The 16,009-nt window shown below is 45.2% G+C and overlaps 1 protein-coding gene across 1 annotated transcript in view; it reads right to left on the reverse strand.

The window, feature by feature from the left end:
- TMEM163 (transmembrane protein 163) overlaps nt 1–15,717 on the reverse strand; it is a 270,601-nt gene extending 254,884 nt beyond the window's left edge. Inside the window, exons 1-2 of the mRNA XM_073241358.1 lie at nt 15,387–15,717; nt 10,069–10,188 (exon numbers count right to left, since the gene is read on the reverse strand). Of these exons, the coding sequence (XP_073097459.1) occupies nt 10,069–10,188; nt 15,387–15,591 (325 nt within the window). The 5' untranslated portion in view covers nt 15,592–15,717. The remainder of the gene's footprint in view (nt 1–10,068; nt 10,189–15,386) is intronic.
- Between the last annotated feature and the right edge of the window lie 292 nt (nt 15,718–16,009).

The following is a 16,009-nucleotide window of genomic DNA, read 5'->3' on the forward strand; positions in this document are numbered from 1 at the left end:
ACTCCCTTCTGTCAATTCCAAACATTCAGATGCTTCTAAAAACCCTGTTCTCTATTTCCTCTCTTCTCTGCTCTTTGAATTCTTAATTGTTTATACTGGAATTTTTCCTATCTTCCATGTCTCTTAGAAAATATGAGAGAAAAGTATCACCTTGTGCTATATTCTGGGTAAATTCCTCAGACTACATTTTAGTTCACTATTTCTCATTGGTTTCTGATTCACTTACTATATTTTTCATTACAGATTTTCCTATTTGGCATTCCCAGGGAAACATGGCAGGATGGTTCTTCACTTTTACTTCTGCTTCCTCTAAAAAACCTTTAAACCAAGTGGCTGAGGGATTTTTTTTTTATTTAAAGAAAACCATTAGAAAAAGAAAATGGAAGAGGCAACTGGAACTATTTTTGGAAGCTATAGAGTATATGGGCAAGTAGTAATTGACTTAACAGACTCCAGAAAGCAAATTCCCAACACAACCGTGCGAAAGCAAAAAGGCAACCCAATTTACACATCAGGACACCCAAAAAAATAAGAATTGGTGCACAATGTAATAAAGAGAAGACTAAAAATAGCATCATTGGTTCCAAGCCTATTTAAAAAGCCATTCTCCAGATTCCCTCCCCAACTCTGCAGAGAAGGCAATACCCTCCCCACCAGCTCTCCTATCAGGTGTTCAGAGGTTTATTCTCCGGAAAAGGGAGAGCAGTCTCTGGTTTGAGGCACACCAGATTCAACAAAAGGTGGGAAAACCAAACTGAAAATGGCAGCCCAGTTCAGGATTCCTAACAGAATGCTGAGTCCCAATCCTCCTCCCCACTCAGCTCCCAAGATTCAGGCAGCCAGCCATTTCCCATCCAGGCAGAAGATCAGAAGGTTCCTCTCTGGGCAGCTGAGCAGCCCGAGAGGATGGATCCCAAAGTCTTAGACTAGAATCTACCCATCAAAATGTGCAAGCACATCACCCTACAATAGAAGCCACCCACATGCTCAGAGGTCCGTCAGCTTTTAATGCCTGCTCTTAATAGGAGCAGACTATCAAGTACCACCACTCAGAAGATTCCTCCCCTAACAGGAGAAATGAACCCAAGAGGAACAGGAAAAATACAAAAGGCACCTTATAAGAAGACAATACAACAGAAAAGATTTTTTAAACTATCACTAATATTTTTTAAAACAATCATTTATCAGAAAGATAAGAAAAGATCTATTTAAAAAGATCAATAAAGTCAGAGTTGGACAATTTTGAAAAGTAACACTCAATTTTTAAAACAAACTTGATAGTAAAAATGAAAAGCTCAATACAGAGGTGGGCAGGTAATGTTGACGACATTTCCCACACAGTTGAGCCAAAAGGAAAAAGCAGCGAGCGGCACACAGGATAAAAAAGGTCCCACCACATCAAGTCTCAGGCAAACGATTAGGATTTAGAATGCTTTAGGACTCAAATAGCAACACTAAAAATAAGAATAGAATGGAGCAAAACCTTCAAAACTCTTAAGGAACATTATTTCCTACTGAGAATGTTCTATTTAGCCATCAATCAAGTGTCAGAATATATTCATGACATTGCAGGCTTGAAAGCTTCACCTCCCCATGTGCCTTTTCCTAGGGAGCTGGGAAAAGATGCATCCCCCTAAAAGGCAACAAACCAGAGCAAGAGAGAAAACATGGTCTCCAGGAGACTGGGGACTCCAGAGAGGACAGAAATGAAGGGAATGCCCAAAAAGTTGGCGAAGGGCAATCCTAGGGCACAGCTGCACACCAAGTACGAAGGGCAACCGGGAATGAGAGGATGTGTAACGGCCCCGAGAGAGAGCTCCTCGAGAAAATCTGACAGGGTTATCTGTGCATCTGAAAAACACCAGAGACCCTGAGGTTGGGATAGAAATGCCGAATTTAGAGTTCAGTAAGAAATAGATTAGAGAAAAGCAAACATAGGAATAAGCAAAACAGACCTTAAAACCAGAGAAAATTAAAAATTGGGCAGGGAAGAAGTAATCATACTTCACCACATGGCTCAGTGAGCAGTATTTATGGAGTTATAATAACGCAAACTGTATAACCACCACCCAAGAATGGGAATTTGGGAAGTTGGCTTGTTTATGTGAGGCCAGCAGATGGGTAAACGAGTGAATCACCTTTTTTCATGGTGGGAAGTCAACAAATAATGCCTAAATGACAAAAAATCAAAAAAGAACTCTCACCGGAAGCCAGTTATTTACACATATATAAGTAAATACAAGGATCAACTAGAAGAGGTAAAGGGGTTGCTGGGAGTGGGATGAGGAAGAAATAGGAGAGAGAATGGGGAACTGCAGCAATTCTTAACTTTTTAAATCTGCATCCATATTATGGCTTCAATAAAAATAGGAAAGATATATTCGATCATTGTCCAGTTGTAGCTTTTTTCAATCCGTCCCTTTCATGTGTTTGATTCCTTTTAAGTATCTACTCATAATTACATTAAATTAATAATTATAATATTAAACATTTTTTTTTACAGCTCTTTCCAGGTGCTTCTCTTATCTGGAATTTGAGTTCTAATCATACTGTTCAGTCACAGAGGACCCTTTTCTCAGGAGCTTTCTAATGTTGGAGCTTCATCCACAGGACACTGCTGGACCTTGGCGGAGGTTCTGCACATGCTTCTTCCAGGGGCTCCAGGGGAGTTTCCCACCTGGGACCACATGTCAGCTTGAGGGTTCCTAGGCTAAGCGGGTAGTATGAACTCCCACAGTGGATGCTGTGGTGTAGCTCCTGGATCCCCCCTCAGGACCTTTGCACTCAGTTCCCACAGCTGCCAGGAGTGAGGGCTGCTGATGGCTCACAGCTCCATCTCTCTCCTAGAACTGCCCTCTACTGAAGGAAACTGCTTGGGGCAGCCCACACCAGTGACTGGTCTAGTCCCCTTGCCTCAATCGGCCAACTGAAGGTTCATCCCAGCATCTAAGTCCCTATGGGGCAACAGCATTCAAGTTCAACTTCTCCCTCAGCTTCCCTTGCTCCCTTTCATGTATTATTCCTATTGCCTCCACCCCCAATAAACCTCCTGCCCTAAATCTCAGAGTCTGTTTCCCAGGAAATCGACCTATGAAAATTCCAAACACAAGTTTATATGAAGTCAGACTCGTGGTTGTGAATTCCAGTGGCAGTCTCCCCCACCCTCACTCCACAGAGCTGGACTGAAACAGACACATTTCTTCACTGGCTTTCTGGGCTGGTGGAACGGTTGATTCTGTCCACTCTTTCATGGAATGTAAAGTCCTCTAGTGCATTTGCTTTATTCTGAGATCTTAGTTTCCTCCACCTGCCTGGTCTGGCCAAGACTGCTGTTTTGAGCTCAACTGCGCTCCTCTCCCACCCACCCAAGTTCATATACTGACCCCCAGGGCTCTGAGTGTGACTGTATTTGCGAGATGGGTTTTTAAAGAGGCAATTCAGTTAAAATGAGCTAAGTAGGGTGGGTCCTAATCCACTATGACTGATGTCCTTATATGAATAGGAAATTGGGAGAGATCATGTGAAAACACAGAAGATAGCCATCTACCGGTCACCAAGAGAGGCCTCAGGAGAAACCAGCCCTGACGGTCGGTACCTTGCTCTGGGACTCCAGGCTCCATAACCATGAGAAAACAAATTTCTGTTGTTTGAGCAAACATTCCCAGTATGTGGGACTTGGTTATGGCTGCTCTAGCAAACCTCTGCAAGCATGTTCCATGCCTGTGTGGCCATTATAACCCAAGCCCTTCATCCTGAGACCAGCAATCTCCCCACATTCCCACCCTAGAGCAGCTGTAGCTTCTGCACTGATAGCTCTGATGTTCATCTCATTCTTGGGGCAGGGGGGCTACAGGAGGCTCCTGGGGGTTACAAACTGCCCTTCCTCTAACAGATCAATGACATCCTTTCTTGAGCATTGTGTCTGCTGAGGCAGGCTAGGAGGGCTTCAGGTTATCTGTCCTATCCCACTGCCGTGTCATTCACCTGACATCTGTAGAATTCACCTTCCCATTAGACCTGAGCTCTTTAAGGGAATAAGGGGATTGTTCCATTTCCCAGCAGAGCCCAGGGCCCAAGCAAGGAGGGGCAAAGACCCACCTGGCCTGCTGAGATGAGTCTGGCTGGGGCTCACTGCCCAGCTCCCGAGTCACTACCAAGGCTATGTGACAAGAACACCACTGTGCTAATGCTCTCTGGCCACAATTAATTAAATGCTGGGTGCAGCATGCAGGGAGAAGGGTGGCAGAAGATGTGAGCAGCTGCTGCCACCCCTCCTCCACTCCCGGCCAGACACAGTGGCTCACTGTGGGAGAAGGGTCTCAAGAAGATGTGCTCCCCGACAGCAGCTTGAGTCCCTGTCCACAGAACCCTGGCTCCCTCCTCCAAGAAAAGTCAGAGGGCGAAGAAGAGTGGGGGAGGGGAAGGAGGGGACAGGGAGAGAATGGGCTCCTACATCTCCACCATTTACAAAGTTGAAGACGTCCCTGTTACCACTTCTCCCTTGTTTTCATTCACTTGAAAAAGCTGTTACTCCTTTTTCTGGAATATTTACCTGCAAACATACATCCTCAACCTCTGCAGCCACTGTGGCCGCAGGAAGGAGGCATCAAAAATTACTCCAGTCCGACCAACATAAGAGGGGCTGAGGCACAGACTGGAGAAGAACAGGGCCTCACCTCTGAGGAGTGCGTCTTAGCGCAAAGAGCAATAATGCAATGATTCCAGTATTGAGTGTCAAGTTTCTGACTGGAAACAAAGGGGCTTTGGAATCAGCCTGGAGGGCCAGGAAAGGCTTCCTGGAAGAGGCGATCTATCATTTCAGTTTTGAGGGATAACTAAAATTTAGCTAGAAAGCAAAGGTCAAACACAAAGGTCATCTGGGGCCAAGGGCAGAGCAGGTGCAGGGGTGTGCGGACAAGAGCAAGATGCAGCACTTGAAGAACTACAAAGAACATTTCTGGGCTAGAGGGGCAGTGAGCTAGGAGACGGGAGGAGAGAAGTCCAGTCAGGAAGGAGGGGCCAAGATCATGAGGGGCCTCACGGTAGGCAAAGGGGCCTAACATACTACTTGTATTCCAGGCACCATCAGTGAGCTAGCCCCATGCAGAGTGGGGGGAAGCAGGGGCAGTGGGGGTGTGGGGTGCCAGGAGGAACAGAATCTTTGATGACATGATCACCAGACATGAAGAGGGACCCAGAGGCAGGGAGCATGCAGGATGAGGCTCTCAAACCACAGTTCAGCCTGTTCCCCCTTCCTGGTTCCCCATCTCAGAAGCAGCATCTGTAGTTATCGTTCAGCCAGCATGCTTCCAGGGAGCAAGTTATCCCCCTGAGCACCCCAAGGATGTGGCTCACAAACTTCCTGCCCACATCTCCCCACCTCCTCACTCACTCCAGCGGTGGCAGGCAGACGGTGGCTGGGAGGTGGTTCCTGAAGATTCTCCACATCAAATCCACTTCATACAAAACTGAAAACAGAAGCTTATAAAGAGGTCTATGCTAATTGAAAGACCAGCAGATAAGAAACCACTAACATAAGAAGCAACTGGAAGATTTGTGCACCTGGGCTCCTACCCACACAGAAAATATCTTGAAGAAGATACAAGACACTAGCAACAAAGCTTGTCCACTGGAAGCAGGTACTGGGAAAAAGAGGATTTAGCATGGACAGAGATTTCCATTTTGCACCTTTGTCTCATGAATTTGTACAAAGTGCACACATACCTTTCATCAATAAAAATAAATGCAAAACCAGCAAACTACACAAAGGATCATTCTATGAGCAGAAGGTAAGCTGTGTGTTAAGAGTGATTGTTTTTGGCTCATAGAAATCTGTAGGGACGTGGGCACAAGAGACTAGGGTCTCACATCCCTCATTTTCTAACAGAGGTGGGGGCATGAAGGGAGAAACCGTGGTGAAGAAAACACAGCTTGATGGATAAAACTGTGTGGGCCTGGGTATGACTACACCTGGAAGAAGAGTTATCCACATGGAAATCTGGGACAAAATGAGCTTGGCACACAGCCACATATTCCAGTCCTGAGGAGAAACTGGGGCACCTGAGAAAGCGGGGCTAAGGCCAGAGCAGGCCCAACCTCTGAAGCCATCGTAACCATTTAGATGTTACTCCAAGGGCACTGAAAGCCACTGGAAGGTCTTGAGACTTCTCCAGTTCACAGTGTGTTAGTTGAGAGAATACCTAAGAAAATTCCCATACATATTTTGCTGATTTTATAGAAGAGTTTGTTTCATTTTATCCATCTCTCAACCTCTTAGCCGCACAATTTAAAAATAACTACCCACATTTTACCATTCCTCAAGGACAAGTTTACACCAAAATCAAATATTTTTTAAAACCCACAAATAAAAAGAAAATCACCCCTTTCAGAATTTTTTCTAATTCTTCAATCTATTGATTCACTACATTTTTGAGCAAGCTTTTTCTGAGAAGACCTTGGTTTGGAGCAACTTTTTTTTTTTTAATGGAGCTGTGTCACATAGGAAAAGTTTTCCTTGGAGAATGTGTCAAATATATCTTCATTTCCCACAGAACATGTATTGAGTGCCTAAAAATTAACTTGTGCTCATTCATACCTCAAGAAAGAGTCAGAAGGCATTTTCCTAAATCATTCTGACAAAGACGTCAATTATGTCAGAACTCTTGAGTTTTGAAACAGAAATTCTGTTCATTTACTCGCCTTATCATTAAAAGAGACTTTCTTTAAAGGTTTGTTCATAACAGGATTGCCATTTTCCATGCTGCCTACTGATTATAAACAGAACCAATTTTAAAACCATATATAGGGCTCTCTTAAAAATATTCAAGATGTATTACCATATGGTTTATATCAGCATTTTTAACAGGTCCAAAATCTCTATATGCCAAAGTATTATCAAAAATAGTTCATATCCTTTTTCAAAGCACATATTCCTTTCAAGACACTCTCAAGTCATAAACTTTGAAAGCTCACCCAATTTTTCAACCATAGTTACATACATAATTGATTTATCAGATAATTTGGTGATACTGACTAAAGCTTGTTTTATCATTGGATCTTTCAGAAACTGCTAATTTGAAAAAATACAGCATATCTGATTACCTGGAAGTTCATAAGAGGTGAAGGGTAATGGTCTTTATTTGCGATGTACAAATTATGTAAAAATATGCATCTTTCCAGGTGACTGAGAAGAAGAGCTGTAGGAAAAATGGAAATTTCGTAGCCAGGATTCTCACCTGATCCTCATACTGTGTATGTGCCTAGTACACCTGTGGGCAGTAAGCCATTACTGCTGGTATTGACATAAGGAGAGCTCCACCCAGTCCTAAAAGCAGAGGGAAGCAGGAGAGCAGAGCCTAGAGAAGAAAGCAAGAGGACAAGAGAGAAAGGGGCAGAGAGGCTGGGAGGAGAGACTGGGGAGCCTGGAGTGGAGGCAATGTCTGGGGCAGAGGCTGGAGGCAGGGACAGAGACTGAAATGGGCCTGCTGCATGTAGACACTCTGGTGACCTCATGAGAATAAAGCTTGGTATGAGCCCCCTTTTACCCACAACGTTCCATTGTCGTTATTCCATCTCACTGCATCCAGAGTGAACTTGCCCAAAGCTGGGAACTGCCGCCACCCAGAACTACAAGAGGTGTCCCTGAAACGTACATACTCCATCACCTTTATTTTCAATCACAAAAGTCAGAGCACAATTTCTTCAGAAGATGCTAAGCTAAGACTCAGCATCCACGATTAAATAGAAAAATGGCAGGTGAGAAGGTGAAGATAGGAATTCCAACCGATGTCAGTAGATGCAGCTTTAGGCTGCTGCCCTTATGAGAAAATGGCCATAGGGACAATCCAGTTGTCTCAAAAACATTTCAATTGTTTATAAGATAAATGAGACCTAAGCCTGGTATCTAAACAAACCAGATGAAATTTATCTTTTTCTAAGAAATATTTTCCTTCCACTTAACCAAAAAAAAAACAGAAATTTTTAAAAATCCCAGCTCATTCATTTAACAATCTCAAGTACTGACTGATTCCATACAAGGATAGATGCTCTTCCTGCCCCAAAAGAGTTTACCATCCAGCAGTGGCAAGAAAACATGATAATTACAGCCTACTTCTCTTCATTATTATCACCCCATCACCACCCCCCTCCCTTTTACCCTCCTCCCACCCCCACCGCTGCTACACACACACAATAAAGCTGCTTTATATAGTTAAAGCAAGAAAAAATACAGTTAATCTACATTTGGTTTAACTAAACCAAAACAAGTTGAAAGCAACTCAGGAACAAATTGAATGTACTATAGAAAATAACACAGATCATCCACATATGCAAATGCCAACATTTAATAGGCAAGAAGTTAGAGGATTTAAATTAAATATGTTACAATAAGGGAGTAAAATCATTCCAAAAAGAAAAAGACAGCCCTTTTCACAAATCAACATTCTAATTCCACATGCATTATGCAACAGTCTTTTCCTATTAAAGGAAATAGAACAAAATTTTCAAGATAACCCAACAGATCAGGCACAACATATAAAACCAAAATTTCCACATAGTTTTTCCCTATTATGTGATTAAGTACATCAAATGCAGTATTATTCTCCCAAAGGAAAGACCTGCTCAATATTTTTTCACATTCAGGTCCTCATTCAAACACCCACATGATAAAGTCGTAACAGCTCTATTAGGCACACAGACATGTCTGAGTAACTATTATTCTGTTTGTAAATCACCTCTCTTCATTCCATTCCTCATCCTTTACATATGTTAATTTTGGCATCTGACCCAGAGCCCACCATCAGCCACCATAACCCAATCTTCCTCCAGGGACATCAGTCGACATTGTTATTCTTATTTCAGCAATAAAAAAGAAGAGGAAGGAGTAGCTATTTTCAGGAATCAAAATTCCTCTTGATTAGATTTCTGGCTCACTGGTAAATGTTGATATCCTGAAATGCATTACCCTCTGCTTCTGGTTGGCTTTTTTTAGAGCCAAGATATGGCACAGTGTTTCCAATATGAATTGCTTCAAGTAATATATGTCTGGTTTTGCAGGGAGTATTTGGTCAAATTCCATTATTCTCTCTTGGGAACCAACACTAACTCCCAGCATCAGATCTAAGTGTGCAGAATAGAATTTTAAACACACAAAGAGCAGAATCTTCTAGGGAACACAGTCCTTTTTTCTCCTATTCTGAGAGATGTCATGAGACATCTTGCATGATACTTAGCACTCAGAATATAGATCTATTAAGCTAAGAAATTAATCACGAAATGTACAAAATACATTCTTCTTTTCCCAGCATAAAATTTTTTTAAAAGTGGTTTCTACTTTAAAAATGGCTGAGCTAAAGCTGAATGTCATTGCTTAAGCCTGTAAATCATTGCATGATTAATAAGAATAAACAGCACATGAACATTTCTCTAGGCTATAAATGTTAGCTGAGAAAATGTTTGTCATTGAACTTCCTAACACCCAAACAGGATTCTCCATAGGCAGAAAGTAGAGGATTACCCATAGGCAGAAAGATTTCAATTATCTTACTATTTCTTAATTATAATCAATGTTTCCTATGGCCACTGAAAATGAGAGGGGATCCTCCCACTTTTCTTTCATTAAAATGTGCACATGATTTTAACCTCAACCTTACACAGGCATAATTGCGGGAAGAAAGAGGATGCACTGCAATATTGTACTCATCAGACTGTATTAGGCTCAAAAGAAGAATCTCAAGGATCTGTATTTGTCACATCAGCCCAAGATGAAGGCATCCACCAAGAGAATATTTTCACTATTCAGCTGGCAGCCAGAATCTACTTCCACAAATCCACATACAGGATTATGAGCACCAACGCTCTCAGTTCACTCTCCATTTCTGCTGAACCACTCTTGCCTTTGCAGAGGAGAGAAGCCATTTTACTAATTTATAAGTACCTTGACTTTCCAACCATCTTAAAAAAATATACTCATCAATAATAGTCAACTAAAAGCAAAAGCACATCCCACAGGAATGAGAGTAAAGCAGACAACAGCGGCCCGTATTGATCGGCCAGATTCAGGATACTCACTAAAGGCAGCCACAGCCAGGGCCAGGGTGACAATAATGGAGAACCAGGAGACCCACAATGCCTTCTTCCTGTAGTTCTGGGCTTCATGAGGTTTTAGTCGAGTGCTGCTTTCTAGTAAGCCTGACAAAAACAAGGAGAAAAGGAAGTTAGACATTTCCTTATTAAGAAACCCACAGCCAGAGCTACACTTTCTTATCCATGGACTGCAAACTGACAGCCCAAGGGCCAAGATGTGCTGTGTTTGGCCCACACTGTGTTTTAACAATTAGGAGAGTCTACATGGAAATCCGGCTTTTTGGCATCTCTTGAAAAATCAGACTCCAGCAACATGGGGCATGTGTCCCTGGAGGGCAACAGCAGCTATCCTCGTTAGAAAGACCCTGCAAACTCACTGCTCCTTCACCTGCCATCCCCCTGCCCACATGTAAACTCACTGGGTTCATATCAATGCTGCTCTAACAAGGGCCTTCCTCGGGAAAACAGCACAAATAACCCACATTCAGTTGGGCATTTGGGCTCCCCAGCTGTGGGCACTGATTTGCATTGCGCCACCAGCCCAGCCCCAACTGGTACACTGGATTTTGCCCAAAGCAGTGAGTCATGGCATACAAATGCCCTCATTGCTCCCTTGTACAATTAACAAGGGGAGAAGGACCATTTCTCTTTAATTACACCCAAAACAGCCACCAAGCTGAAATTTTATGCCATGTTTTTCTTCCTTCCTTTTTCTGTTCTACAGTATCTATCCCTTTATACCAACATGAATCAAAAATTTCTCTGAGTATTAAAGCGGGGTAAACCTGCTAAAACTGGAGGCAGCTTCCTCAGCAAGTCCTATGTAAGAAAGGTTTGATTTCGTCTCCTATGATTTCAACATTGGGTCCTTAACAACAAAAATTCAAGATTCAAGGCAATACCCAAGCTTCAAATGCCTTGAGTCAAAGACTAAAATATCTTCAATATGACCCTGATTTATATTTTTTTCTTCTCCTTTGACAAAAGATGATATATGGCATCTCTTCATTGCACAGAGAACCAATTCGCAGTCACGCATTCTACGTAAACAAGAGCTTATGACACCATCTCTGGCTAAACAACCCACAATATACCTTTCAGAGGTGCAGCAGCCTCATCACAACAACTCCAAATGATGAATAAATTGGGAGTAAAAGCTTAAGCACCCATTTGTAAAATACCACACAGTATGCAAGAAATTACATCTATGCAACATGTAAAAGACATCATCCCATTTGACTGGGCACCACACTAAGCTCCTCATTGCCAAAAACTGCATCGTGCTCAAAAGTTTAATAAGGAGCCTGTTGAAACGTCTCAGTTCCATTTACTACCCAGACTCAAGCACCCTGAACAAGTCCTGAGCAAAGCAAGAGGAAACATCAAGAAGGCTGCTTAGTGAGGCAAGTTTACTGCCAAAGATTTTTAAGTAATCAAAACCTGTAGACGTACATAGGGTCAAAAGGTAAATGAGATTGCAAAAGGTAGGTATGAACACCATCTCCATCATCTCACTGTAAAAATCTCTCCATAACTTCCTTAACAAATGCCCATGGATGGAAGAAAGAAAAAAACCTTCTTCTTGTGAAATTCTATCCTAGGTACAAGCAATTGCAAATTAAAATCTACTTGTTTTTGTCCCTTTGTCTACTTCTTCCCTAGCTCCCAAAAACACCCCATTCTAATTTTCAACTATGATCACCCGTGTCTCCAATTAAAGCCACAACCTAGTATGAGGAGGTCCCACACACTTCCAGTAATTTATGTCTCTTTTCCCAAGTAATATAAAAATTTTCCTTCACCCTGGACTAATTTTCAAGAAGGGAAGCCATAACATTTAAGTACTGACTCAAATAGGCAGTTCATTTACTGGGTATTTTGACAGCAACAATCTCAAGAGGTTTGGCCACTGAGGGTTAAAAACAAAGTTCATTTTAGAAGTAGATTTAATTTTCAAAAAGAAACAACAATGATCTGGGTTTTTCTATTCAGCCACATGACATTTATTTTTCCTTCCAGAGCCAGCTGTTTCCAACAATATGGCTGGCCCTGGTCACACAGATGCACCTACACGCCTCCCCCCAGGGGGCCAGTCCTCCCACGGAGGAATGTGGGAGGTCAGCTCACGCGGGCTGGACTGCCCTTCTAAGGGGACATCTAGGTCCTCATAGCAGCAGGACTGGGGGTTCTTCCCCAGATCTGATCCTGTGTGTGCCTCCCTCAGAGATGTTTCATATTAATTTTTTAAATCCAGTAAATGAAATGAGAACACTGTCCAGGAAGGAGGAACCTTCCCATTTCTATCCAACCTTTGCTTATTTCCCACTGATTTTCCTTTCTGAAAATATTGCCAGTAACAAGGAAGGAAAACTTCCCATTCCCCAAAGGAAAGTGGAGTATGAAGACCTACATAGACCAGCTTGTAGGAAGGAACAGTCGGCACACAGGTGCCTATACCGGCCGCATGCGCACTCACAAGCCATGGAGCTATGGTGAGAATTCCCCCGTTTTCAAAGCAAGCTGTGCTTCAAACAGAAGAAAGGCAGCACAGCCTAGGGAAAATAAGGCAGGCCTTAGATCTGCATGCAGGGCTGGGTCCTCGATACCCATAGTTGGTCCCCATGGTCAACTATCTAATCTTACTCAAATGTCACATATTTGTAATCTGGGCCTGGCAATACCTGGGACTGGGACTTATATCTTATTATTCGGGTGAGGAGGAATGGAAATATTACGGGGAAGTTGAAGCCATCAGTCACTTCATGCTAGTGTAAATTAGTTCTAACTGCTTTCTCTCAAAAATTAGTCATGTGTGGATCCCCTGAAGGAAAAGGAATATTAATTAGATGGAAAGGTGGTAGGACATGCTGAACCATGTAAGACTCTAAAGCTAGGCTGGATGCTAACGCTTGGGGCAGGATGATAGAAAAATACTTGTGGAAAGGAGAGTGGGTGTTAAAAGGGAGGGGTAGAGACAAATTTGGCCTATTTTTTGTGTAGTTAGTCCCTAAAGGTCTGGGACCATAGCACTCTTGCTCCCAGTACTACAAGGCTCAGCCAAATGAAACTGCAAGGTACTGACACTGTAAGCTAGCTACGTTCTGGGAATTAACCCACATCACCTCTAAGGGAAAATACCTCTAGAGTCCCAAAACACTAGGTTATAAAGCAAGCCTTTCACTGGAGTTAGATGAAGTTTGTAACTGGGTCCTGATAGCTTAGGAGGTTAAGACAAGAAAGGACAAACATAGGTCTACATCCAGGGTACGCATCCCCCACACTCTCACAGGTATTCCGACTTCGAAGTCACAAGCCAGGCAGGATGGAGAGATGTGGATCAGGCAGCTGCTGAGCTTCCCTCCTCCCCAGATCCTCTCACCATTAGGAAAAAGGTAGCAGCAATCGAAACGTTCCCAAGAAATACAAAAATCGATATTGGAAAGATGTAGCCCCATAAAAAAAGTAACACAAACAAAATATTAAAATAAACCTTCCCAGGTAACCTTCTGATTTAATAAAAATGACTCATTCATTATTAACTCTTCACTGTCAAGAACGTGTCACACAAAATAATGTCACACTGACTTTCAGCTTTCAACGCCACACAGCACAAGGTTCTTTGGGGAACAGGGCTCATCCTAACAGAGAGGCTGTGTGTATGCAGCGCTTTCACACAGTGACAGTTTATGAACAGTGAATGCTTTCATGCTATCACATAATGGAAAATGAAATTCAGTTGACCAGTGAAAAATAACCTTAAGAATTAATTCAGAAGGGCTTTTTACACTTGAGCAAGAGCAGCAAAATGATGCTAGATGTTAACTCGCCCTAGCATTTTTTTTTCCCTCCTATTATTTTGGGGGATGGGGAGAAATAGGCCAGCTTTTACAGATGACCTGCAATGCTACAAAAATAAAGCTCTGCCCAGAGTTCTTTCTTCAATACAAAAATGTTAAATCCTACAATATTTTAAATGCAATGTAAAAGGGTAATTAACACAACCTATAACAAAACTGAAAGGTTTTGTTGGGGACTTGTGATGTCACCAATCATCAGCTTTACAATGATATCTAATTATGTGAAAAATAGTGAGAGGAACTGCAACATAGGTGCAGAACTTGGTGCAACTGGAGCGGCTCAAGTTCACCCCAGCATCTCCATGGATTCTCTGGGAATTGCCGTTTCCATGTCATTCTATTTCACATGCTACAGTTCAGAATTTCTAAGCGGAAAAGAGTATATTCGAACACTAAGCTGACATAAAAATGTACAGGAGATACTAAGAATAGGACAGAAACTGCTAAGACTAAAATATAAAAATCCACCACAGCCAACAAAATAAGGCTTCCAAGAAAAGGGGGTGTTGGTGGCGATGAGCCGGCTCCCCCCAAGGGCCTGGCTGCAAGAAACCCGCTTCGGCCACTAACAGGTTTTAGCAGAGCCACTGAGTCTTTTGGAGGGGGCCAATTTGGACTTGAATTCAGCAAGACACAGGAAAGGTATAGCGGTGCCCAAAAATAGGGTCTGCCGAACAGAAAAGAAATGAGGGTCGTAGGAGGAGAGAGACATGGGAATGTAGAGGGGAATCTCTTCGGTATCATTCGTGCAACTCAACGGGGGACGGGGAGAGCGGCTGTGTCGGAAGGTAGAGACTGGCGTCCCAGAAAGGGTCGTTTGGGGGCTTCCAGGCCAGTGTCTTGGGAGGGATTCTGAAGGGGCTGGGACGCGTGCTCTGGGAACCACCCGGTCCCAGTGGCATTCGTCCAGAAGAGGCTGGTGGCCCAAACCCAAGTGTTTCCCAGTCGTCTGCCCCGTCACCAGACAGCGAGGCAGCGGCTCACAGTAACCTGTGTCCCGCTGACTCCCCGTCTCCGGGGCGGGCACACCGGCGGCCACCGAGCGACTCCATGAGGCTAAGCCCGCAACGGGAGGCTCCCCCGGGGAGCCGGCGAGGGTCGAAAGAGACTCAGTAAGGAGGGTGCACCGAGCTCACGTTCCTGCCAGTTGACCGGGGCTCGCAATCCCCCGGGAGCACTCGACTCCAAAGCGAAAAACGCCTCCCGCAAACTTTTCCGGTGGGCGCTAGAGGGGCTGGGCCTTGGGCTGGCGGGCGGAGGGCAGCCCTGTTCTCGGGTTCCGGGGAAGGAGCGCCGGTAGCGGGAGGTGGGGGCTGCAGCCCTCGGCTCCCGGCGCCCTCGCGGGTAAGTCCCGGCTCCGCGCGCCCCGCCAACCAGCGAGCGGCGGCTCCCCCCCGCGCCCGCCGGACAGGGAAAAGGGGCCGGCCCGGGAGAGCGCGCTCTCACCTCGATCCTCCAGCCCGTCGCCGAACTGGCCGCTCTCGCTGATCCGCAGCTGCCGCTCCTCCGCGGGCTGCGGCTGCTCGCGCGCCGAGGAGCTCAGCGGGCCCGGGCTGGGGGCGGCGGCCGCCGAGGGCGCGTGGCCCCGGGGCGGCGCCGGGACGGCGGGGCCCGGGGAGCTGCGGCGCTCGCTGCCCGCGGCCGGCTCCATGGCGCGGGCGGCGGATCCCGGCGGCGGCGACGAGCGCAGCGCGGACTCGACTCAGAAGTGCGAGGCGTCGCGGCTCGCAGCGGGCGGAGGGACGGACGGACGGCGCGCAGAGGGCGGGCGGGCACCGCGGGGTGGAGGTGCGCCGGCTGCAGAGGGGGCGGGAGTGCGGAGGAGCCGTGAGACTCGCGCGGCCGGTGGCAGGGGCTGGGGCCGCGTCGCCGCCGCCGCGCTCCGCCCACGAGGGCAGGTGCGGGCGGCAGGGACCCGCCCCGAGGCGCCGAGGCCGGTGGGGAAGGAGGGTATCGGCCGGGCCAGGGGCTCCGAAGCGCGGAGACCAGCAGGCGGCTCGGGCAGGGCCTGGTGAGGGTGTGACGGGAGACGTGCCCCACCCGCACGGCGGGATTGTGCTCAGAGGAGA

Source organism: Manis javanica, chromosome 7 (genome assembly GCF_040802235.1).
Source record: "Manis javanica isolate MJ-LG chromosome 7, MJ_LKY, whole genome shotgun sequence".
Classification (NCBI taxonomy): Eukaryota; Metazoa; Chordata; class Mammalia; order Pholidota; family Manidae; genus Manis; species Manis javanica.